The following is a 26,482-nucleotide window of genomic DNA, read 5'->3' on the forward strand; positions in this document are numbered from 1 at the left end:
GCTGGCTTTCCTCCCGTCCCGAAGCTGCCTCAGGACCTTTGACCTTGCTCTTCCATAACCTGGAAACCTCATTCCCTAGGTATTCCCATGACCAACTCCCAAACACACAGTCTCAGCTCCAACGCCACCTCTCAGAGACCTCCAGGGGGCACTCTGCTCGGTGATGCTCTGGGCCCGACTCCCCGGCCACCGTCGAGTTGGTCTGAGACTGTGTGTTTACTTTTTGTCTTTTCCTCCCTGTTCTAGAAACAGGAGGAACAATCCGAGATGACAGGCTCCCAGTGTCCGCAGAACCTAGGACGGTGCCTGGCACATGAACGACACTTCGTGCTCATTCAATCGCACAGCCCGGGCTAACGCCCGAGTGCCGGCCCTGCTCTCCCGGGAATCACCACACACGATGCCCAGGCGACGGTGGCAGCACCGTCACGCCGGGGCAGACCCTCCGCCTGTCTGCCCCTGTCCTGAGGACAGCCTCGCATGCCCGACAATCACAAGTTACCCCAGGAGAGTGTGGCGGGGGGGAGGGTGGTCCATGCTCCTTTCAAAGGCTCACATTGTTCCTTCAATGGCAGGAAATAAATCACAGTCAGCACAACGGGCGACTAGATGTTAACCGAGGGCCTGTGGCTGGAGGATGAGTCCACCATCAGGTCCTGTCATTGGAGAAAAGACAGGGTTCCTTCCAGACAACCCTGGCCCGGGCACGGGCAGGGGTCTCAGCGTGGTCCGACTCCCCCAAAAGGTCATGCAGGTGAGCATGTGCCAACCCCGTGGAGCCGACGCTGAGCAAGGGGCGCTGGCACTGGGAGCCGCTGAATGGAGGCGGTTACGCGCGGCGTCTCTTCCTCTTTTGTTCCCTCTCGCTCCTTTTTAAAGAGGGCCTTTTAGGAGGAACTTTTCCAATTACTCGCCGCTCATTACGGTGAGGGCCGGAGGGAGAAAGGTTACCTTATCACCATCAGCGCACGGCTCCCTTTCATGTCTGCCTCTCGAAGGCTGAAAAATGGCCTGGTTTCCAAGAAAGTGGGAAAGGAAGTGCGGAGGACGGCGCCTAGCTGCTCTCAATAGCCTTTCACAGGCTCTTTCCAGGCGAGCGTGACCCTCTCGTTTTCTAGATGAGGGATCCCGGGGACAAGCAGTAAATGGTGCCTCTGAATCAGTCAGCACCCCTGGTCCAGGCAGAACCCAGACTCTCCTGAGAGGTCCTGGCAGAGGGGACAGGCCACCGGGAGATGAAAGCTCCAGGCTGAACTGATGGGAGAGGAAGAAGGAAAGAGAGAGGGAGGGAGGGAGGGAGGGTGAGGGAGAGAGGGTGAGAGAGGGAGGTGAAGGCATTTTGAGACATGCCAGAGCCAGGCCAGCAGAAGGGGGAGGGTGCTGACCACCAGGTCCTGGACCTCGGGGCAGGCAGATGATGGAAGGGAGCCAGGAGAGCCCAGCTCTGTGGGACCCCTGGCCAGCAGCATCAGGGGCATCCGGGAGCTCATCAGAAATGCAAAGACTCAGTCCACTGGTCTCTCTGAATCCAAAACTGGGGGGTGGGGTGGAGGGGGGCGGGGTGGGACAATCCAGGTTGGAATAAGCCCTCCAGGTGAGTAAGTCTGCTCTAACGGAGGGCGCAGGGGCCAGCCAGTGTCACCAAGAACAACACACACAGCCTGCACAGCACCTTCTCACTCCACTTCCGTTCTGAGTTGGCCCTAAGGGGTCAGAGGGCTTGTCTATTTAGAAAACCATGGAATCTCCTTAGGCCCTTATTCCCGAGAGGGTCTCTCTGTCTCCTCCTGGCCCGCTGCAGCCTGTCGCCCCCTCGGTTGCCTGTGTTCACATGTGTGGGATTCTAAGCTACTGGAGGACAGAGAAGGTCCTGCCACTGTGGTCTGCCCCCCAGCATCTACCCAAAGCATGGACACATTTGTGGCTACACATGCACTGAACGCACCCCCTCCCACCCCCCCGCCCCCCACACATGCACTGAACGCACCCCCTCCCGCCCTCCCCACCCCCCCGACCCCCAGGACCCAGGACCCAGACCCAGATGGAGGCTCGGTAGGAATGTCAATGCCTCACCATCCAGGCCTGTGGACCAAGCACGTCCTGTGTGAGGCCCTGGGCTCTGTGCTGGGAAGGACAGTGGACCCAACACGTTCTGGCCTCCACGGGCACTGCCTCTTTCCCGCTGATCGTAAGCTGGTGGTTTTCAGTCCCCCCGCCCCAGGGTCGGTGCACACCTTCAGTAAAGCAGTTTGGAGTGTTTATCCCCAGTATATGCACACTTGTAACTTATGAACAATGGCTGTATGTGCTGCTCTTTTATGTTCATCGTTAGATATTTAAACATCAGACAAAATTTAATGAATGAGAGAAAACAAATAGAAATGGGATCTCTAACATTTTCCTCCTGTTCCCCCAAATGACAGTACTGGGCCCTTTCTGGAGGCGCACGATTTGAAGGCACACCACAGGCCAGGCCCTGCAGCAAGCACATCCCATGCATAACCTTATGCAAGCCTGTGAGGCAGGGATTATGCATCCATTTTCCAAATGGAGAAAGCGAGGCTCAGGCTGCTTTTAGGCATTTGCCAAAACTTGAGAGGCTAGTACACGGCAGAGCCAGGACTCCCTCAGGCCGAATGAAATGTTGAAGCCGTGTTCTTAAACCCTGCTCTGCGTGAGGGGTCCATCTGGCACGGCTTAAGGACTGAAGAAGCAACTTAACATTGGACGCTGTCTGCTGAACCTGAGTAGAGTCCTTAGGCAGAAAATGTCATCAAAATAGTTTTTAAATTCAGAGGTAACTTTTAAAAAACAGTACTTCTCAAACTTACCCTGAGTGGTGTTAATAGGTATTTTGTATAAAAGGGCTTGTGGGATTAAATAAGTTTGGGAAACATCTAGTTAAGGTTCCTCTACTGCAGACCTTGTCAGTACCTTAAAGATATTAGAGTGTGGGCCCTGAACACTAAGGGTTGTGGGTTCAATTCCAGGTCAAGGGCACCTGGGTTGTGGGCACTGCGGGAGGCAACCAGTCCGATGTGCTTCTCATATCTCTCTCCTTCCCTCCCCTCCCCTCCCCTCCCCTCCCTTCCCCTCCCCTCCCCTTCCACACTCTCTCTGAAAAGCAATGAAAAAATATCCTCAGGTGAGGATTAACAACAACTAATATCCATATATATTAGGTGCATGGAAGAGTGAGAGAAGATTGTTTCTCAAAGTCACCCTCCCCCGAAACAAGAAAACCTATTAGCATCTCTCAGGACCCTGGTATTCCATGAAACGCAGCTGGGAAATACAGCCTGGGAAATAAAAAGGAATGAGGCGGTCATCACGGACGGTCTGAGCACACACAGTGAGGTGGGAGGCCTCTGCCCTAACACACAGCGAAACCTAATTCTCCGGGGACTGTGCGGGGGGACCTGCTACAGAAGACGCCTGGTTTTGACAGAGAGGGGCCAGGTCACAGCTTCACTGGAAGAACCTAAGTTTGGAGTCAGACGTGGGTTCAGACCCATCCCTGCACCCCATGTCACCTTTCTGAGGCTCAGTTTTGTCATCTGTAAAGTGGGCCCCCTCCCCCCCCCCCACATGGCTGCTGACTCCACGGTTCCGGCCTCTCTCAGGGATGAAGAAGCGGAAGTTGTTGGCAATGTCCATGTCCACTAAAAGGATCTGTACGGGCGCCAAACAAGGGACGCCCCCCAAGCCCTTGGGATGTTTCGGATGGAAGCGGAGAAGGAGCAGCTGGGCCAGGCAGGCCCCTCCCGGGGGACCCCAGGGGTTCTAGCAAAGAGCCGACCTAAGAGGGCCGGGTGTGGCTTTGTGATTCCTGGAGCCCTGAGAACAGACGCCATTCTCCATCTCATCCACATGTCCTGCTCATTTTATAAGATAACTGAAAGCAATTGTCCCCGAGGAGGCCTCCGTCAGCCAGACCCAGGCACCAAGTCCTTCCTGGGCTGAGCAAGCCCACTGGAGCAGCCGTGTCCCCTTCCTCTGCCCGGGGCGGACACGCCGGCCAGTCCCCGCCTCTGCCGGGTGAGTTAATGAAACACAGCACCGCTCTCCTTCACGTTCTCCCCCTCTGGTCTTCAGCTGCCTCAAGTACAGCTAATCCCATTACAAGAAAATAAAGTGGATAATTCAGGCTAATGAAATCGTTGCAAGAATGTGGCCAGCCAGAGGTGGACATTCAGAACCAATTTAACACCCTTTGGTGTTGTTATCCACAGTACAGGAAATGTTGAGAGGAGGAAGGAAAAAATTAAAAAGAAAAAAAAAAAGCTGGCCTCTTTCTTGTTCGCGTAAATCTGGTTAAAGAATTAATCCGCCAGGAATCTTGCTTATCGCCATTATCTCCGTCATGCCCGACATCTCCAGTGACTCCGGGGGTGGGGGCTGGGGGTCAGCAGCTGTGGTGGGACTGTGTCTACTCGATGCTTTTTGCTTCGCTCGGAGGAGGATTGCTAAGAGGTGAACTCCTGGGCCACCATGAACTATGAAATCCAGACACCTGACCATGGGTTAAACCAGCTGTACCCAGAGTCTCTATGAGGCAGGAGAAGGTGGGGTGAGCTTCCGTGCAAAACGGAGCAGGCAGCTGGACACCCTGCCTCAGGGTGGGTCTGGGTGCTAAGGTGGGGGACACCCACTGCCAGTGGCCCATACCCCCTCATGCCACCTGCCGCCAGGTCACAGCCAGGCCTCCTGACAAGGATGGCCACTTACTCCCCAGCACCTGTGACCTCCCTTCACTGTCCACTCCCTGGCCCCATCTCCCTCCACACAAGGGGCCCTGTCGCCTTCATTTCTTTTGGACTCATTTCAATTCTCAGACCCTGAACGAGGAAGACACATCACAAATCCAGGCTATCAGCCTCCTCTGCTCTCGAATGAGTCACGCCTGCCCTAACTCCCCGCCAGTCTCCCTATGATCTGGACCCTCCTGACTGGGGAACACGGGGACACGGGGGCAGCTGAGCGGAGCAAGACGGGCGGAGAAGCATGGTCTTATGAACAGGGAAAGACCTTCTGCAGAGCCTGCAGGGCTTTGTAGGGACTTTAAGGGGCACATGGGAGTAGGTGAACGTTCCGGTCATGGGGAATTAGAAATTCTCCATCAATGCTGACCTGCCCCCCCCCCCCCCGCCCCGAGTACCAAGCGCAGCCCTCGATCACCAACACCTCCACTCTGGTCCAGAGGAACACATCCTGTGAGGTTTGAGGCCAGAAGACGCAACATTGGTGGACGGTGCCCCAGGGCAGCCTGGGCGCAGCCCCTTTGCACAGGCGGGGAAGGCCCCAAGCACTTCAGAAAGGCGCCCATGCATGGCAGCGCCTTCAGGGGACTGGTGCTCAGAGGCCAGGCAGCGGGCGCTGCCGGGGAAGCCCTCATTCCTCAGAGACGGGAGACGTGACAGGCATCGTGCGGGCGACAGGCTGAGTTATGGTGTGTTTGCACCTAGCGGCGAGTGCCAGGTCCCACAGAGCCAAGAACCATACGTCTTGCCAGCAGCCCAGAGACCTACTCAGCACGAGACCAAAGTAAGGGACCATAAACCTAGCAGCTGCCCCGCTCAGTGGCGAGACGGGCAGAGAACGCCGGGAGGAGGACGCGCCTCGAAGGCTCTCGCACCCAGCCCGCCACCTGCAGAGGCGTGTGCTTGCTGCTCCCTGCCTCCTTCCACCTCCGGGTCGGCAGACTTCACACTCCACTGTGTGTTCTGTCCTCTGTTTGCTCCTGTCCGTCTCCCAGCTGGACACTGACGGTCAGCACCCTGGACAGCGCCCACAGGCCACTCAGCACAAGTCGACTGCTGAGTGACTGGGTTAGAAGCGGATGCTTGCCTCTTCCTCACTGTTCTGTTCTGGGCGCTCTCAGCACCCAGGTTCTCAAAACCAGAAACAAGAAACGGTGGGGAGGGGCCCACGTTTGCCGAGCGCCTCCCCGTGCCTGACCCTGCACCGGACGCTCTATGTTCACGGTCTAGAGCAGGGGTGGGGAACCTTTTTCCTGCCAAGGACCACTTGGATATTTATAACATCATTCGCTTAATATAATTCACTTACTATAAATTTATGTTGCTATGAGAAAAGCTCCTAGATTTATTGAATTTCGAGTCCTGCCTACAGTTGCCTTGGCAGAGCCAGTCCAAATGACTTCACCGGCCTTCTATGGCCTGCGGGCCAGATGGTCCCCACCCCTGGTCTGGAGCAATCCCGAGGTGGCAGCATCTCAGGGTACACGTGACACCAAGGGGAGGCCTGTCTAAGCCGCAGGGCGCTCACCCAGGACTGTGGAGTTGGCAGACTTCCTACTTGGCTGCGCTACGCCCACTCTGGGCAGAGTCGCCGCGTCTGCCCTTGAACTCGCTCCTCAGGTCCTTGCACCCATCTGACTTGACGGTGGGGAAGAGGCAGAATATGGTCACTCTGGCTCCCTGGGGGCCCCCAGACCAACAAGTCACAGTGAGAGGTGACCCCTTTTCTGGTGCCGTAGGGTTCAGGCTGGGGTGTGCCTCAGGCAACTGAGCGGTCTCAACACCTGAGCATCACTGAAAGCCAGGACGATTGTCATCAGGGGACGACAGCTGAGACACGCTGCAGGATGCAAGATGCAAACACAGCACGGGCCTTCGATGGGAGGTGATTCATGGTGCTGAGCCCGCCAGCGCGGAGGGCGGGGAGGCACACTCACCCGGCCGGGACAAGTATTATTTTTAAAAGTCTGGGAAGGAAAACAACAATAAAACAGCTCGAGCTCAGGATGGCTGGCGAGGTTTAAGATGCAGTGGGAGGTGGAAATGGATCTGTGAGGGGGGCCATTTGTTTGGGGCCAAATAAACCAACGCAGCATGTGATTCGGTCGCAGAAGGAGAAGAGGAAGTTTAGAATCGGATGGTCCATCGGAAGCAGAGACCCAGGGGGGGTCGGAGGAGAGGCAGAGAGAAATAGGCTGTGGAGGGCGGGTTCCCGGGGAGCTGTGTGCGTGTGAGAGCCAGGGGTCCCACCAGGGGGATCTGGGTGTGCGTGGGTGGGGAGGGCTCTGGCCACGATAAGAAACCCAAGGCGCCCAGCAGAGGTGGAGAGAAGGGGAGAAATCTACAGAGGGGAGGCAGGCCTCGCAACAAGCACTGTTGATCTCACAAGCCAGTTGAAGAGCATCGTTTGCAAAGTTCGGGAGGAGGGAAGGTAAATTATGTCTCTGGCGACGCACAAAGCCCTAGCGGCGCTTTATCTCTGCTCGCTCACTCGCACAGGAGAGGGGCTGTTAGTGAGCATCTTGCTGTGCCTCCCGCTCCGTTCCACGTGGAAGACAGGAAGTGTGGCCGCAGCTCGTTAGGAGGCAGCAGGCCCGGGTGACGTGTGCCGAGGGGCGGCGTGGGAGCTCACGTTGGAGGAAAATAAGCAAGAGGTTTCCCAGCCTCGCGGGGCAGGTGGGAGTAAAAGCCTGACCTGGGTTCCCTGCAGGGATCCATGCTCCCAGGGGACAGAACGCCCACCGGGATCCGAGGGGTGTGCCCACCCTGGTGGGGGCTGCTCCTCCACAGCAAGGACGAGTTAGCACCCCGTGTTCAGACTGGGGAGATGGAAGTCGGGGGCACTGATGATGTAGAGGCTGTAAGCACAAGTGTGGGGTGAGCTGGCTTGTCCACGCTGGGCCTCAGCTTCCAGAAACCATGCCTTCCCAGGTGTCGGCACTTGGTGGCCTGTCAAGCTGGCACACAAGTTAACCAGCACAGACTCTTTACAGGAGTCCGACGACCCCAGATCTCACCAATCCCACGCCCTGGCCCAACCCACTCCACACGGAGGCACCACCCTCACTGTCCCCCAGCGCGGGCCTCGTCCCTGCACCACGCTGCTCCGTCACCCCGACACCAGGTGTCCTTGCCTCCGGCTCCCTGAGCTGTTTGTTTTCCTTAATCAGGGACTTATTAGATCGGGGCACTCATTAGAGGCCAGAGAAAACCCAAGTCTGCGGTAATGAGGGAGGCTGGAGAGAGTCATTAGGCCTCTTCACCTCGCCCTCCTGACGTGCCATTACCTGCGGGGCCCTCACGAGGGACTGATTCCTGGGAGCTGCCCTCACAGAGGCTGAGCCTGGCAGGCCCCGCAGCCCCGCCCAGCTTCTCCCTGCAGGAAGGGATAAGGGAAACCCCCCTCACCCTGACAAGATGCAGTGCTCAGTGCTCAGTGCTCAGTACGGGAGGGAACAGGGCGCCCTGTCCCTCTCCCTGCTGGCACACACCCTCACTCAACCAACACAGCACAGCACAGACCTGAGACAGGAGGAAGGCCGTCCGAGGCCGCCTATGTGGGGGGCCACGTTAGGAAACTGCTCCCTAAACTAGAGCCTCACCAAGTGGAAGAAAACAAAAGCCAAGTGCCAAAGAGTTAAAAAAAAGAAGAAGAAAGGGTGGCACGGGGAGGGGTGTGTTAACATGTGCACAGAAAACAATTTCTGGACAGAAACACAAGACACTGCTGCAGGGGCTGCCTGTGGGGAGCAGCACGAGGGGTCAGACCTCGCGCCCCCCCCCTCCCCCACCCCCATGCTGGAGGTTGGCGCGGGCTGCGGTGGCCAGGCTCTGAGTGCTCACACGCCCTCCGCCCTGCCAGCCCCCCCCCCCCCCCCCCACCCCCCGTTGGACTCTGGGTTAGCTGCGCTGACTCAGGGCTGGGTGAAGGCTAGAGCTTTCTCATCATCGGGGTCTCAGGTCACAGCCACCTCTTCAGGGAAGCCTTCCCTGACCTACACTCCCAGGCACCGCCGACCCCAGCACCTGCAAGTCCGCACGGTGCGTGTCGTCTCTGACGTCACCCCTTTACTGTCCACTCCCCACGTGTGTCTTCCAGCTCTGCCAGGACCAGACTCCCATGGCCCTAACACGCACTCGATAACCCAGGAAAGAAACGAACAAAGGGGAAACGAGGTCTGCAGAAAGAAGGGGGCCCTCTCTGCCGCCCCCACTCCTGGAAAACAGGCCGTCATTGAAGTTGACTTCATCTGCGGACACCCTAGAGTCCGGGCCTGTCAACACGAGCACCCATATCACATACAAATGCCCCGTCCCAATCTGCTTCCTTACACAGGCAAGGCGCTTGCACCCCCTCGCCCCCTGGGCGCTGCTCTAGCAGGGCAGGGGCAGGGACAGGGAGGGAGCCCTGGGACCCTCTTGTCCTGGATTCCCCACCTGGCCCCATAACGACTTTTCTCGACCAAGTTTCCTGGAGGCTCGGGCTGCAGAAGAAGTGACAGGACGGGAGACGGTACAGTTGCCATGACATCGCTGCCGCATGACTCAGCCTCAGAGCTCTGGCTCCCTTGGAATACTTTAACGATCTGTCGTGGGGCGGCAGGAAAGAGGACAAGTGCCATGTGGCTCGATGTCCCCACCTCCCAAAATACTCTCGTTCCGTAGCCAGGGCAGCCCGCAGCTGCAGAGAGGGAAGGGAGAGGACACTCTGTACAGGACCCAGGTGGGAATGCCTTCCCGATCTGCCTGGGGGGGGGGGGGGGGGAACAAGCGAATCAGAGAAACCGGAGGGATGTCTACTCCAAGCGTCCTCCTCCGGCCACCAGCTACATTCCTTCCATAACCAGAGCCTGGAGCGTCTCCCTTTAAAGCGACCGCTTGTCCAAGCCTGTGACTGGCCCCCTCCCTCCTTCAGGGCGGAGGATGAAGCTGAGGGCAGGACAGAGTGGCAAGTAGCCTCCTCTGCAGTCTGGACGGTGGGTGTGGACAAGAAAGGGAGCGCTGTTCCGCCCCGTGACCTCCGGTGACCCTTCGTTCTGCGAACACCCTCGCTTCCCTGGACCACCGACTCGTGGGTGTCTCGTTAGGAGGCTCCATAGCTCTGCTGGGTGGAAGCAAGGACAGGAAGATGCACACACCTTCCTCTCCTGGGTGCGTGTCCATGGACCACACGTCACTGACTGTGCACCTGGACAGCACCCTAGGTTGCAGGTTCGATCCCCGGTTGGGGCGCATACAAGAGGCAACCAATGGACGTTTCTCTCTCTCTCCCTTCTCTCTAAAATCAATGGCTAAAGGGTATTCTTTAAGAAGAGGAAGAAAAAGAAAAAGGTAAAGATAAAAATTATGAACAACAAAGTAACAACAAATACATATGTATCAACAAGTGAATCTAAAAATCAAGTGAATAAAAAATCTGACCAAGAGAATGAACTGGTGAATAGAAAAGAATCAGGGGCATAGAAAGGGAGTGGACTGACAATTCTCGGGGAAAAGGGGGATGTGGGGGGTGTGGGAAGAGACTGGACAAAAATCGTGCACCTATGGACGAGGACATTGGGGGGGTGGTAAGGGCAGGGGCTGGGGTGGGAACCGGGTGGAGGGAGCTATGGGGGGGAAAAGGAACAACTGTAATAATCTGAACAATAAAGATTTTAAAAAAAAAATCAATGGAAGTATATCCTGGGTGAGGATTAAAAAAGAAATAAAAAAGATCCGCAAAAAAACAGACAAGGTGGGAGGACGGGTACCATTTGCTCCCACTTAGCAGATGAGGAAACTGAGGCTCTGTGAGGACCAAAGATGAACAGAGGGGCTAAGACTGTGGCCCGACAGGAGGGGTTTGAACCCCGTCTTCCCTGCTTCTGGGCTGCAGGCAGGGGATGCCGCCTCACTAACCTCACTGCCCTTCCTGCCTCTCACGCACGTGAAAACAGCGGCCTCCTGCGACTGCATGGAGACTAAACATGGAAAGAGTGGGTGAGAACTCAGCCTGGCACTGAGCACATGGTCACCACGAAAAGCAAACGAACGGCAGTGGTTCGCCGGGGGCACTGCCCCCCAGAGGGCCTCTGGGAAGCTGTGGGGCTGTTTCTGGTTGTCACAGCGATGGGAGCGCTGGGTGGCCAGGCACAGCCACCATGCCTGCAGCACTCCTCCTGGGGGACACTCGCAGCCCCGGCTCCTCTGCACAGGCCCTGCCCTGCAGTCTAGCCCAGGGCGTCTCACCTGGGCACAGCCGACACCTGGGGTGGGCTTCCTCGTCCTCGACTGTCCTGTGCCCTGGAGGGTGCTTGGCAGCAGCCCAGCTCCCACCCACCAGGTACCAGTAGCTTCCCCCACATTGTGACAACCCTACATGACCTCAGACACGACCCAGTGTCCCCTGATGGGCACAAGCTGAACACGAAGAGAACCGATCTGTTTTCAGCTCTCCGGTCCCAGCGGGCAAGGGAGATCCGTGGGGATGCAGTGAGCGCGCACCTGTAACACCCCGTCAGCCCGCGTCTCGTCTGATGGCAGCAGCTGACACCCAAAGTGAGAGAAGTGGAAGTCCGCGTGGGTGTGGGGGTAGCAAACAGGAATGACACGTGGTCTCCCCTGTCCGACACGCAAAGCTGACATTCTCCTGCAGTCCCCACGTCTGAGACTACCCTCACGGACCCTCAATTTAAGGTAGAAGCACGCTTCCTGACCACGAAACATCTGCTTTCTAGTGCTGCTAACATTTTTTTTATACTTAAAAAAAAAGGAAAGAAAAGAAGGGAATGAATTTTAAACTGCTGGGTAAAAGGCAGTGAATACTAAGCATTATTTATCCCAGGCCTTCATGCCCACGCCCGGGAGGACACAGGCGGAACGATGTGTACTGTGGCGAGAAGGCTCTTCGAGGCAGAGGGAACACGTGCGCGCCCTGCTCTCCAGCTGAGCGGAGGGAGCAGCCTGCCCCGAGCCAAGGGCTCCGCTCTCCATCGGCTGCCCTTTCCGGGCTGGCAGCTGGGGGCCGGGAGCAGTAACCTCGCTAATTCAGTAAATGAACTCTGACAAGACGACATGGTTGTTTGGATGGATCCTCTCTCATCCCCCCTCCCCTCGCTGCCCCAAACCTCAATTAAAATAAATAAAACACAAGACACTATCCGAGTCTTTTACGGCCAGTTCTCCAGCAGGAGTCAGAAAAATGCTAACGCCGCGGAGGCTGCGGTGAGCCCGGCCGGCTTTAGGCCTGCAGCGGCCGGGGTCACCCTGCCTTTGCTCTTCCTCCCTGGGCTCCCCGCCCAGGCCTCCTGCTCCCGTTTCGGGCAGGGCTGGGTAGGCTTGGGTATTCCTCAGCTGCCATAGGTGTCTTCAGCCAATCGGAGGTGATGGCAGCCGCTTGCACCTTGCTGACAGCTGCTGTCAAAATACTCTCACAACCGGCGGCTCGATAATAACTCGAAAATGAGATACAAATGAGGGACTCTTTGTGAGTGGGACCGGCCACATTCTCCCCACCCCTGGCTCCCGAGCGTGGCGGGCAGTGCGTGGGGATGCTGGAGATAAGCTCAGGCCGCCGTGGAGAGATCAGTTAAAAAAAAAACAAACCACAAAAAACCCAACCAAACCAGGTAGATGTGGAAGGCTGTCCTGATCCCCTCGGCTCCCAGGGGTCCCGCAGGGCCGCGGAGCGGGTCCGGAATCCTCCCCGGGAGGGATGCAGCACACGCGGAGCTGCACTGGATGTGTGGACGGAACCTGAGTGGGAATAACCCGTGGGGAGTTTTCTGTCCATCAATCAGGCAGCTCCCTCCCAGGCCACACCACGTGGGCCTGGCCCCCCTCCCGCAGTCCACAGCAGGCCGCTGGGCTGTTTTTCTGTTTTTATTCATCAAGCCGACTCTTTCCCTAGAACGTGGGCTGCTTCTCCCTGGGGACGGGGAGGCCAGCACACACGGCGTGTTCAGAAAAGCACAAACCAGCCCCAGGGAGGGCAAACCGTGTGGTCAGCACTTCCCGGCTCCCAGGACGGAGGGGCTCTGGGCGGGGAGAGGCGGCGGATCTGAACTCCTCTGCACTTGCCTGGGTTGGGCCTTGCTGGGTCTCTCTCGCCGGTCAAGGCAGGGTCTGGGCTGTCCAGGTGGGCAGGGCTGTTAACATTCACTTACTCGAGGCTTCAGAATGTCTGGGAAAATTCCACATTCACCCAAGAGGTTCAGGGGCCCTTAGAAAACCCGCTGAATTTTTTATTATTTTTTGTTCTTTTGCTGTTCTGGGTTAAGCTTGGCTATATTAAGAGAAGCGGAGGCGAAGGCTCAGGCTGAGGTAAAAAAAAAAAAAAGGCGCCTTTGCGAACAAGCCATTAAGGATCTTTATTTAAACTCAAGGTAGGCTGAGTCTAATTGTCTAATCCAGGCGCGTGGATTAGAACCTCCTCCACACGCCTCTCTCTCTCTGCCCACACCTTCCCTCACAGACGCCTCTATTCCTCCGTCCACACGTCGGGCAAACACGGAGCTTTTCCGGCTCATGTGTGACAATGTACGACCTGAATAACCCCGTCGGTGCCAGCGGAGGCCACTTTAAATATAAACTCCCTCCCAGGAAGCGCCAGCCCCGTCACTTACTCTGAGCTGGGCTTTTACGTGCCACACTCGAAGGACAAGAGGCTCTCAGCACCCCATGAAAAGGTGGGGTGACAATCCAGGCTTACGTCAAACCTCACCTACGGGGCCCAGGAAAGGAGGCAGAGACTGGAACTCAGGCTCGGGCCGGTGCGGCCTTTAAGCAGCTACGAGACCTCCGGCGAGGCCCTTAGCCTCTCTGGCCGCCAGCTCCTCACCCGTGAGATGGCGATATTAGTACCTGCCCGCCTACAAGGCGTGCGAAGAGGAGGGATGCGGGAAAGCCCCTCAAAGCGATCGCTGTCATCTGGTGGGAATGTGGGCGGGTGGCTTTGGCTTTTGTTCAATTTCCCAAACTCTCTGCAATGGGTTGCTTTTCTCATCGGAAGAAAGACTTTTAAAGGACTAAAGGTCTGACTTGCTAATAACAGAGAAAGATTCCAAAGAGTTTTGTATATGAAAGAGTTTTGAAATGACATAAAACGCTGGTCAGAACAACACCTCACCAAAGTGGCACTGTCCTATCTTCATTTAATGCAATTGGAGGCTGTTGTTTTTTGTTAATCCTCACTTGAGGATAATATCCCATTGATTTTCAACAAGAGAGTGTGGAAGGGAGAGACACAAGGGAGAAACATTGATGTGAGAGACTGATGTGATCAATTGGTTGCCTCCGGCATGTGTCCCAACCAGGGCCAGGGATGGAGCCTGCAACCGAGGGGTACTCTTGACCGGAATTGGACCGGGACCCTTCAGTCCATGGGCCGACTCTCTAACCACGCTCAGTATTTTGCTCAAAAACCGGCTAGGGTGCAATGCAAGTTTTAGAAGGGTTGGCTTTGGAGTTGAAGAGCATACGATGGACAGAGAGGGGCAGAGACGGTGCTAGAGCCACCCGAAGGCACTCTGCATTGGTGTTACTGGCGGAAGAGTATCGAGACAGATTATAGACCTGGACCCGCAGATACATCTTCCTAATACCAAAACCCACCCTCTGGATCTCGCTCCTGCAAAACAATGCCATCCATCACACTAAACTAACATTCTTAATTTGAATTTCATTGATTTTAAATTTTGTTTGCGTTTAATTGGAAAATGTGTTCTGGTTTTATAGTCCTAAGAGAACCATGAGCATAAGTTGTCAGTTTGTTCGGAGTTTTACATTTGTACACACTTAAGTCGCATATTAATAACAATATTTACACGACTGCCGTGGGGGAAGGGCCAGGAGACGTTTCCTTTTCTTTAAGAGGACTCCTTAGACATTACTCGGGTTTGAGAAACACGGGGCACGGCCCCGACTTTATGCAATGTTTCACAGACGATCATGCGCTTGAGCTCCCGCGCCCAGGGTCCTCGGGAGGACCAGAAAGGTCGGGTAGCGTTCCCGAGAGCACACAGCTGACTGGCAGCAGGGCTGGGCGTAGGAGCCCGTCCCTGGGCTCTCAGGGCCGCCCTGCGCATTGCAGGAGCTGTCGGTGTGAGCCCCACTAGATGACAGCTACCCCTGGGCCGGGCCGAAGGCCAAGTCCTTGCCAGCATCACTGACCTTGTCCTTACAGCAAACCTGGCCCTTCTGTAGGGATGGGCTCTGAGTCCGGGACTGTCACCAGGCCGACGATGTAGAAGATCTGCCCTCTATGGACGGGCTTCAGTGGGGTGGAACTGGGGTGCACGGCCCCCTAGGCCAAGGCAGTCCTTTCCCGGAGTTCCCGTTTGCTTCTGTAACCCAGCACCTGCCACATCCCTGCCTCACTAGAGATGCTTAGTAAATATTTGCTAAACCGACGAGCTCTTTCTTAACTAGAAAGGAGTGTGTGGAGACCTCCGTTTTCCAGGGAAAGCTCCGAGACAGGAGGAAACGGAAGCCTCCCGAGACGGCCGGGGCTCTGGCTGCCGCTCAGCACCCGGGACGCGGAGACAGGAGCATAATCATCAGCCGCAACAATGAGCCGACGGCGCCCTCCCCACAAGCCCAGACAAAGCGCAGAGACCTTGTAGCTGGCAAGGAAGTGAATGGAGAGAGAGGAGGTGTGAAGGCAAGGTGAGCGCAGGCTGCGGTGACGGCGTGCGACTGCAGGGAATCAGGGCGCCCCGTGCCACCCTGCCTGCCCCCAAGGACCCGCAAGGCCTCCCGAGGGTGCTCCCTGGGCCTCTGTCACCGGGTCTGGACCGGCCGGTTGTGGAGAGAAAGAAAACGTCAGCTGCAATGGAAGACCAAGCCTCTGGAACCGCAAAGGAAGGGAGAAAGCCTCAACCCCACGCTCTCCAGCCCTCAGAGGTGCCTGTGGTTTTTTAGAGGAAAACTCCGTGGCTTCCCGTGGGCCCCGGTTTGGGATGCGCTGCCAGTCGGACAGAATCGGAAAAGCCCTCGCCACCTGCCACGAACACCATGTTCTTAGGCCAACGCCTGCGGCAGCAGTGTACCTACTGCGGATGGTCCGTGGCGGACATCACTCACCAGTTGCCATGCCATCTCCCAGGAGCCCGGGCGGCCTCGCCATCCTCCAGCCCAATTCTAGCCCGCCGTGGCCAGCAAGGCTGGGTGCTGGCTTGCAAGGCGGCAGCTACCCACCCTGCCTGGCCTCGCCCAACCCGTCACCGATTCACTCAACAAACGGAAGCTCTGAGAAGTCACGCCACGTCCAAGGTCACACAGGGCAGAGTTGGGCGAGAATTCAGGTCTCCTGACCACCTCCCCCCTCCTCCCCACCCATGTTCTCTCACTTGGAAAATCACACAGGCTCCTTTCCAAGCTGACAGCCAACTGCTGACAATGAGGACGAGGACGGCACGAGAAGGGAGAACCCGGCTAACCTGACACCTTGTCTGAGCAAGTGCTGCTGCGTCCTGGCCCCGGGGTCAGCGGCAGTAACTTTTTAAAAATAACATTTAAAAAATATTTTATTTTATTGATCTTAGAGAGAGTAAGGGCTGCGCAACTGCTCAGAGGCACCATCAACACAGCCTCGATCCCAGGTCAGCGATACAGCGATGCTGGTGCAGCCGCTGACATCCAGGAGCTAGGAGGCGACCCTGAACCAGGTGTTCCCCACAGGAGTGTTCCCAGAACCCACGAACACACGCACCCATGGACAGGCCAGCGGAGAGCCGCGACCCGGGCACCACCACTGTGGCCAGTGGTTGTGAGTGACACATCACAGCGAGGAAGGGGTGGCGTGCGGAGTGGGGCTGAGGCCTCGCTCAGGCTATTCCACCCGAATGTGCCGTCTCCCAGCCGCTGTCCTCTCTGCATCCCAGTCCTCACTGAAGCCATCAGGCTCTCTGCAAATGCATCCCCAAATCGACCCGGCAGCTCCCCCTTTCCACCCGACACTGTGTCCAGCCGGTCAGCTCTGGCCCAGGTGACCACAAAAACCTCCCGGGGGGCCTCCTCAAACCCATGCTGACCCCTCTGCTCCCCACAAGACCTCTGACAATATAAGTGAGACCCCGCCCCCCGTCCCCCGCGCCCGCCCTCTGCTCAGAACCTGCAGTTGCTGTGGTTTTATAAAAGCCCAGAGGCCTGACATGCAAAGAGCTGACCGGGCCCAGACGATCTTGGGAACAAAGACACTAGACACCACGCGGTAACAAAGCCGCGGTAACTAGGACCGCAGGCATTGGCACAGGGTAGACAGACAGACCCGGGGAACGGATCACAGCGTCCAGAGCGGACCCTCACACACAGTCACCTGATTTATGACAAAATCAATACTGCAGAGCAGAGGAAAGAATGGTCTCTGCGATAAATGATGCTGGACCCACTGAATATCCATGTGGGGGAAAATGTCCCTCGATCGCTACCTCACGCCATACACAAAAATCAATTCCAAACAGACTGCATGCCTGAAGGTGAAAGGTCAAAGCTTGCAGAGGAAAACTCGGCAGACTTCCTTCATGAGCCTGGAGGAGGCAAAGGTTTCTTAAACAGGACACAGAAATCCTCACCATGAAGGAAAAAATGACAAACTGACAATATTAAGAGCCTCTATTCTCCAAAAGACACCATTAAGATGACACCATTAAGCTAACGACAAAATGGGAGGGAGAGGGACTCCAATCATATAGCCACCAAAGAACTAGGACTCAGAATATTTAAAGAAATAATACAAAAAGTGACTAGAAAGTTAGTAAGAAAAATTGGCAAGGAAAAAAATCAAATGACCCAATTTTTAACAAATGGGCAAAAGACTTGAAACAGGCATTCCACAACACAGTGTGTCCAAACACTCATAAATATATCAATATGATGATGTCATTGTTTATCCACCAAAATGGCTAAAAAGAGAAAGAGAGACAATACCAAGTGTTGGCGAGGACGAGGGGCAACCAAAACACCCAAACTGATGGTGGCAGTGCCAGCTGATACAAGTGCCCTGGGAACGAGTCTGGCAGTATCTAGTGACCTGAGCTGTGCACACCCCATGACCAGCAATGCCCATCCTCCATGGACACCCTACAGAAACCAGGCACACAGTCACCAAGACACACACGGGAATGTTCACAGGAACATTTATTCGTGAACTAGCTAAAGAACTGCAAACTGCCCAAATGCTCCCAGCAAAGTGCATATACTTTAGGGCAGTGAAACTACTCTGACACCATAATGATGGTGTCATTATCTATCCGAACCCACAGGATGTACACCCCAAGGGGGAACCATCTGTAACCTGGACGCTGGGTGATTACTGTGTGTCAGTGTAGGTTCACTGATGTAACCCATGTCCCACTCCGGTGGGGGATGTGGATAATGAGGGAGGAGCTCTGTGGGTGGGGACAAGGGACATGTGAGAACTCTTTGCACCTTCCTCTCAATGTAAACCTAACCTGCTCTGAAAAACAGTCTTAAAACAAGACAAACCTCAGCAGTGGGAGGGGCAGGGACCCCCAATGAGGAAACAGGTCAGAGTGGGGAGTGGCTGGAGGAGGGAACCAGAGATGGCGCTGGGACCTCGCCTCTTGTCCTTAGCGGGGGCCAACAGGCTACAGCCTGGCCTGTAATGTTTGTACGTTTTATAAAAGGGGGAGAAAAAATACCTTAGTTGTGTAACTAAAACTAGAAACAAAACCAAAACCCTTACCTAGGGTGTGCCCATCTCCAAGAGGCCATGTTTAACTTTGTTTGGGGATCAGCGCCCTGTCCCCATAAAGGGCCAGAGAGTCAATCATTTATAGGCTTGAGGGTCATTTGGTCTCCGACACTAATACCCAATGCGGCCACTGGTGTGACGCACCACCTACAACACGAAAACGAGTGACGAGATGGGATACCCTCTACCCTGGGTCTCTCTGCAGGGGTGGGGGAGGGCACCTGGGGAAGCCTCGTCCTCCCTACCCCACCCCTCAGAGAATGCGGCTGAGGGTTTCCTCTCCCCCCACACACCCTTCTGCAAGGCCCTGAGGAGCTGCTCAAGGCTGTTTTCTTTTCTTTTCTTTCTTTTGCAGAGCCTCCTCCCTAAGAAGCCTGGTAAACAGGAAGTAACCCCCTCTGCTCAGGGCAGAAGACCGTGCTGGCGGCTCACGGCTTTGGAAAAGTATTGCTGACAAACCAGGAGTTAATCAGGCAATGACCCCACACCTGGGCGAGGGAGGACTCAGCAGGCAAGTTGTCCTCAGCCCTCCCTCCACGGTCATGGTCATAGTCACTGCGAGAGGAAATGAGGAGAAGAGATCAGGGACAGTCATGGTCATGGTCACTGCGAGAGGAAATGAGGAGAAGAGATCAGGGACGGACAGCGCTGTCCACAAAGCCGACACAACAGGTGCACCGGGCACAGGAGATGCAAGCGTGTAATTAAGGCCTCCAGACACCTGTTGTGAGCTCGCCCATTCACACCCCTAGCAGGTGGTTCACACCTCCAAGAAAGAAACTAACTAACAACAGAAAAAGAGGCTCAGATGAAAAGCTCTCCCTCCGCAGCCTGCAGCCACCTGACCAGCCAGCAGCTCCCACTGACATCGCTGGCCCTTGGGGACATTTGGGGGAGGGCCTCTAGACCGAGAGTCACCCGGCCATGCTGCTGCAGAGCTGTGTGGCCCTGTGCAACTCCTTGGCCTCTCTGTGCCTCACGAGCTCCGTCTTTATCAGGCTTCCATGGAGCCAGGCTCTGCACGGTGGCTGTGTGTGCTCAGCAGACATTTACTGAGCACCGGCTCTGTCTCAGGGAGCTGTGGACACAGCAGGGAGGCAGACAGTGTGTCTGAGATTGTAGTCTAGGGCAGGGGTGAGGTGGACACTAAACCACCACGTGGACAGCACTCCCAGGGCAGCGGTGGGACAGGCTGGCGGACAGTAATGCGGGCTGCGGGAGAACAGGCCAGGCCAGCTACCCTGGCTGGGGTTGGGAGTGAGCCAGGGGGAGGGGAGCTGAAGGCCTCACTTTTAGCAGCTATAACTCGGTGCTCTGGGAGACGACGGTGTCCTCTCTAGACCTGAGAGACAGGAGGGGGCCGAGCCCAGGCTCTGAGTCAGACACTGACATTCAACTCCGGGCTCAGCTGAGTGGTCTCAGCAGGATGCTTCATGTCCCGGTCTCCAGTTCCCTTCGGGGTGCAGAAGTGGCAACAGCATCCGCCCCCCTTTTTTGCAGGCTGCTGTGCAGCTAGAGGGGAAGACACTGCCTGGGAAGGAGCGCAGCCAGGCGCCACAGCAGTGAGGGCTCCGAAGGACGGAGCTGGGATCTTGATGACACCTGGTAGGGCAAGTCCACAGAACGTGCCTGGCAAAATGGATCAGACTGGTTCCCCCAAACGCTGCTGGCCACTGGCTTTGTCTGAAATCGGTCTCTGGTTTCCGGACAAGCTGGTCTCCCCGAGAAGGCTCACAGCGACCCCTGCTGGCCGCCCCTCAGAACAGCCTCAAACTCACAGGCACAACAAAGCAAGGTGAGCCCTGGCAGAGGCCTTCCCGTCTCCAGGGGTTGATGCAAATCCCAACAGAACAATGGCAGGGGGAAGGCACCGCATGTAATTCCGCTCAGTGGACACTAATTCCCTGTCTTCTCAAAATAAATTATAAAACACAAGACCAAACAAAGTGCTGTTCCCTTGCCGTGTGGTCTTTTGTTCCCTGGATAAGTGTCATCCTAAATAGACTGCAAACCAAGTGAAACTGTCATTTCGGCGGGATACTATTTCCTGATCCACACGCGCCGTTTGAAGCAATTCCGTTTGGAGCTGGCAGGTCTTCAATTGGATTCTTTTTAAAGAGTGGAGGCACGTGAAACCAGCAGACACCATAGGCTAGGACCCGTACGCACTGTAGCGACGCCCTTGCGCACACTCCTCTCCACTGCTATCCAGGCTGCAGGAAAACATCCCCCAGAGTGAGACCCCATCTCACCAGGCTGCTCCCACACAGGGGACCTGGCCCACAGCGAAGGCCCTGCTACTCAGAACCCAGTGGGCCCGTGTCTTTGCTTCGACCCCGGCCAACCACGCCTGCAGGAACCCACGCCTGCAGGAACCCAGGCCTGCGGGAATCGTGCGCCAGCATGCGACTTAGCATGGCGGGAGGACGGAGATTTTTAAAGCAGATCCTCTAACCAGCCTCCCTTTCTTTAAACCACTGAGTGAGAGCAAAGATTTCACACCAGGAAACTTCGCTTTAGTCTCTGGAACACAGAACTTAACTTTGCATCCACCGCTGACCTTGTAAAATGCTAACTGGCAATTCTAATACACCCAGCTCTTCATGCTGGAACTAGATACACACAGGCTGCACAGCCGAGGCCTGGTATGCAGAATCCTTCATTATTCACCCATGTAGGTTTCCAGAACTCTCTTAGGTCCCATTCAAGCCTGGACGAGCTGCCTGGCTGGGGCTAATGTCACCTGCCCTTCCATTCTGAGGGCCAGAGGCCTCTCTCTGGGCCGCCCAGCACACACCTGGGCAGGCCTGGGCTTAAACATCCCCCCTTATTCCCTCTCATAGCATCCGGGATTTGGTGCTGGGGGGCAGCTAACCAACCTGAGAAAGCTGACAGTGTGAGGTACGAGCACAGGGCTGCAGCCCAGTGGCCCCTGCGCTGTATTCCGTCCACAGACGCTGTCCTGCACGGTGCTTGATTTTAGAAAGCGAATGACGTGCCAACATATTCCCCTAAAAATTCGGATTGCCAGTTTCTTTTTCCAAACGTGGGAGGAACTGGCTGATCAAACCTGCATGTCTGCACATCACCACACCAGTCCCCGCCCGGCCTGCTCCTGCAGGTCCCCTCGCCTGCCGGGCCTGAGAGGTCTCTGCTGGTGGCATTACTATGTAGGGGATGCACCTTCATTTTAAAAGGTGCTCTCCACACACAGCCATGCAGCCCAGGGGTCCCCACCCTGGCTGGACTTTCCAGGGGAATCCAACCCTGGGGGTTGGGCCTGACAGAGGCAAGCTTGTAAGTCGCCAGGTGATTTGAAGGGGCTGCCAAGGTGAGGAACCACTGGCTTAAACCAAAGGAGGGCCCTGAGCGGTAGAAATGTCAGCAAGACCAAGGGGAGAGCTGATGGGGGAGAAGACCGCCCTTTCGACTCCTTTCTGCCCCATGCTCTGGAGAGCAGAGCTGGGACTCAGGGAGATAAATCACAGGCAGCCACAGACAACCTTCAGAGACCACGGCGCTGGCCCCCAGGGGTGCCACCGTGGCCCCAAAGCCGCCTCCCCAAAGCTCCGGCAGGTTCCCACACATGCCGTCCCCCGGACCGAACCGGGACCGAGCCGGCACTACTCACCTGAAGAGCTCGCGGATCTCCCGGCTGTGGGCCTGGAAGGGGATGTTCCGCACCAGGATCTTGGAGGTGGTCTGCTTTCTGGGAACTTGCTTCTTCCGAGCGGATGTCAGGGCTGGCCTGGAGCGGGGGAGGGGCCGGTCACTGGGGGTAGGTAGCTGCTGCCTTACACTGACTCGACCACCCTACCCCCAAACCAAGGCTGGTCTTGCGTTCAGGCAAGGGAGTTAGGGAGTGAGTGTGCACGAGGCTGCGGGCACAGGGCAGGAGGCAGCCTCCCCGGGGAATATAGACCATAATCATCTTCTCTGGTCGACACATCCCACCCTTGGGGGTCTCCTGCCCTTCATCCAAGAGACTTAGAGGCCACTGGGACCGAAGACAGGAGCCCTGGCGAGGAGAGGCCTATTTCTCCCCAAACCCAGTCTCCTCTGTCTCATTCCAGACGCAGAAAGACCCCAGCTGGTCCAAAGGTCTTGATGGCGAGCTTTCATCACTCACCAAGAGCACATCCAGCTTCTGCTCAGGGAGCTGGACCAGGGTAGAGGGAGAAACTCCGCCAGCACAGCCCTGCCTTTCCTGCCCCTGCTCCCGGGGACCTCCCGCGCCATGGAAGGGTCAAGGTTCGCTTCGAGTTAACATCCGGGCGCAAACGCCAACTCGGCCACTTGGGATCTGTGTGTCTGGAGCAAGTCATTTGGCCCCTAAGGCCTGTTTCCTTAACCATAGAGGGTCTAGTAATGGTGCCAACCTCAAAATGCCTGAGGACTTAACGAGAGAGGTCATGTCAAGCCCTGTGCAGGGCCCACGTGTGATAAACATCCCTCTGATGACTGTTGCTATGGCCACTTCCTGTAAGTCCGCCCCACGCCACCTCCACAGAGGCCCTCCCTACCATCTCCACTGAAACAGGAACCCCAGCTTCACTTCTCTTCCTGGGGCCAATCACTGTCTCACAGCCAAGGACATTCAACCACGTTTCTATTCACTGTCTGTGTCTAGGGCTGTGCTGGCCAACAGCCCGACTCCCTAGGAACAGGGACTGAAGAAAGGTCACCAGATCTCCACCCCTGGCCAAGTTCTCGTGTGCCCCGCACGTGTTAGACGCTCCGCACAACCTCCGGCCATTGCGTTTCAATTCCAGGCGCAGTCACCCCAAGGTCACACGGCCCTGGACTGGAACCCACAGCTGTGGGGCTCAGGAGCCTGGACCCCGCGCTCACACCGCAGCTCGGGAACCCGTCGGGTCTCCGAGGGCTCCTGTGCCGAGCCTTCTTCTCGCTAAGGGTGCTCTGCGTGGCACAGACCGGGATGGGAGCGCCCGGCGGCCTGGGCTGGGGTGTCAGGCAGCATCAGCAGACGAAGAGGGAGGAGACAGCAGGTGAGCTCACTGAGAGCAGTTTGCTCCAGGACCACACGAGGACCGAGTGGCTGAAAAGTACCAACTAAGTATCTGAGACCGGCCCTAGGGCCATTAGATGTGGTCGTTTCATCGCCTGAGGCCGGTGGGTGGCAATGGCAATGGTGACGATGGCGTACACTGCGCACACGTTCCGTGCTGGGCACCGTGCGAAGCCCCTCACATATACTAGCCCATTTAGACCTACGGACAGTGGATATGTCGGGGCAAAACTGAAGCTCAAAAAAGCTCACTGCTTCAGGAAGCTGGGCCCTGGGCATGGGTCTGCCGCTGGTCACCACCTCTAACACCTACTGAATCGCCAGTTAACGGAGGCCATGTGGGCACTGTTGCCTGGCTCCATAATAAAAAGCCCCATGAAGGGATGCGTCTAGGTTTCACACTTCTGGTTCGGCCCACGTGGTAGTCAGTGGCACGCCTTCCCTGGTTTACGGCCCGGCCAAGGTCGTGGGATGTGCTTATTTCTCCTGCCTGCGCCCCTGCCTTCCGCTGCGTGTATTAAACATTTACCCAAGGACTGGCCGGCCCCCGTCCGTCAGGGAAACGGTGACAGAGCTGGCACGCGTGCCACCACCTTAATTAGGAAGGGTCGGGGAGAGGCTGTAAGGGCCGTGAGACGCCCCTCGGGGCACCGAAAGGATGGACCCGGATGGCAGGGAAGGGAAGGGAAGGCCCCGGGGACTCACTTAGTGGCTCGTTCCGAGATCCTCACTTCCAGCTTGTGGTCGTCCACGACGTGACCCTACGAGGTAAGACACACGCTTGTCCCTCTTCCTCTTAGAAACACCCGCCCGCCCCCTGCCCTGCCCCAGGCCTGGCTTCAGCTGAGCGAGGGGGCGGGAAGCTTCAGGGAGGAATGACCGGTCCCGGGAGGAGGGACCAGCTGGAGCCCAGGACAGAGCAGGGCTTTTCCCGGAAACGCCCGCGCTGAGCCGGCAGCTGGTGGTCAGAGACCTGGCGCTCCAATGTCCTCTCGAGCTACGAGGGCCCTGGGCCATTCTGCCAGGCGAGGGCCCAGGATTTTCCACGGCTGCAAGTGTTTTCAGCCCAGCGAGCCCCTGCGGCCCGGCTGGCGGCGTTCAGTCTGGTTCGTATGCTCTTCCAGAAAAGGTCTGCGCCCAGCGGAGCCGCATCTAAGCACGGCTCTGAGGTCGGTCCCTCGAGGCAAAACTGGCAGATTAGGAAAATCACCCTCAAAAATCCCTTAAATCGCCCGTAAGACACAGCACGCACGGCTCCGTGCGAACGACTCTGCACCATCTGCACACGTGCGCGCACCGCGAGGACAGATGACGCTGTGCCCAGCAGAGCCCCGCAGACCCGGGTTCACATGGGCGGGGAGGAGGGCCGCGGAGCGCGCAGAGCTGACTCCCAGTGCCGCTCAGAAAACAGCACGAACAAAACACCACGGACCCCGGTCGCCGGGCCCACCTTCCTCTGAGGCCAAGGAGCGGGCGGGAGTGCGGGGTTTGTTCTGGGGCATGCCTGCCCCTTCACTGACTGCTTGGGCCCCGTGGGCACCTGTGTGTGCGAGCCCTGCTGGAGAGCCTTTCGAACGAAAGGTGGAGGGAGGCCCCCAGGCCATCACGTCCCCATCATCCTACCCAAACCCAACTCAGCCCTCCCTGCAGCTGCCTTGAGGCAAGGGGAAGGTCAAGTTCTAGTAGAACTGACCACGCTCCCAGTTATGACCCACAAGGCCATTCCCATGACCAGGGAGCTCTCCTGGGACAGTCAGTCACCTGGACCGTTCCTACAAATGAGCGAAGCTGCCCAGGGCGGTGACCCTGCAGGGCGCCCTTCCACTGTGCCCGGCCCACGCGCACCTCTGGGAGAGGAAGGAGAGCTGGGTGGTGAGCACACCCGGGCCCTTGATAACGAGCGGTGGATGGGTGAATGAATGCACCACAGTGACTACAGACCCTGAGGAAGGCTCCTGGCTGCTCTTGGGCCACAGTCCCCTGGAGAACTGGAGACAGCGTGGCTGGACCCGCACTCCCACTCAGTATGGAGGGCTGACGGGACCCCGTCCCCCCGCCTGCCTGTGACTTGGCCCTCCCCCGAGAAACCCTTTACCTGGAGCTGCTTGAGCGCCTTCTGGGCCTGCTCCGGCTTCCTGTACTCCACGAAGCCGAACCCCATGGACAGCAGCGCCCCTGGAAGAGAGAGGCGGGAATCACGCTGCGTGGCTGGTAGGGAGGAACACGAAGAGGGAGCGCAAGGCCAAGTCCAAGGGCCCGGTGGGCCAGGGGCTTCGTATTCTCTTCTTCACACACCCCTTCATTCCCCCAATGTTTCAGCTCCTGGCTCGCCACTCATTACTAGTCATCTCGTAGAGTCAGCCAGGGAAGCGATACAGCCACCACCCGAGGCAGGCTGCCTGTGAATTAACAGATGACTGGCGTGATAATTAGCTTCGTAATAGAATTCCGCCTTTGGGAGGGAGAGGGAACTGTCCCAACCATGGCAGTGACCAGCAGCAAAGCCTCTCCCTGGCAGTCCCCTGCCCTCCTGTACGTAATGCTGAGGTGGACGTGGGCGTGACAGTCCCACACGCCCAAGGCTCACTCTTAACTGTGCTTCTGACCATCGGGCATGAGGCTGGGAGAGGGAGGGAGGCAGCCTCAGGCCGTCAGGACGGGGAGCTCAAACTGTATGAGCTCTGGCTTCCCGACCTCGGATGCATAGCACTGGGCGGGGTTTGGAGGACACACACACAACGTAAGACCTCTAATTGCATCTTGCCCTTTCGACACAAAATGTGATGCGTGCCTCCCCCAGCATTTCACACACATTTCCTGAGCCTATTCTGTTTCCCCCCAAGGTAAACTCCAGGACTGGCTGGGGTCTGATGGAGGCCTCTGTCTTTTGGAACCAGCCTGTCTCTCCCGTCTCCCGCCATTGCCTTTGCCTTGCGCATTCCCGCGGGCACTCGGCTGCTCCCACCTCCAGCCTCTGTTCCCTGCCTGCTGCTTGCTGCT

General features: G+C 56.9%; 1 protein-coding gene across 4 annotated transcripts in view; it reads right to left on the reverse strand.

The window, feature by feature from the left end:
- Window positions 1-26,482, reverse strand: part of RBM19 (RNA binding motif protein 19) — a 97,273-nt gene that overhangs the window by 47,425 nt on the left and 23,366 nt on the right. For all 4 annotated transcript variants that reach the window (XM_036353967.1, XM_036353966.1, XM_036353968.1 and 1 more), the window contains exons 19-21: window positions 25,578-25,657; window positions 24,188-24,243; window positions 22,085-22,201 (exon numbers count right to left, since the gene is read on the reverse strand). In XM_036353967.1, the coding sequence (XP_036209860.1) occupies window positions 22,085-22,201; window positions 24,188-24,243; window positions 25,578-25,657 (253 nt within the window). The remainder of the gene's footprint in view (window positions 1-22,084; window positions 22,202-24,187; window positions 24,244-25,577; window positions 25,658-26,482) is intronic.

Source organism: Myotis myotis, unplaced genomic scaffold (assembly GCF_014108235.1).
Source record: "Myotis myotis isolate mMyoMyo1 unplaced genomic scaffold, mMyoMyo1.p scaffold_m19_p_20, whole genome shotgun sequence".
In the NCBI taxonomy this organism is placed as follows: domain Eukaryota; kingdom Metazoa; phylum Chordata; class Mammalia; order Chiroptera; family Vespertilionidae; genus Myotis; species Myotis myotis.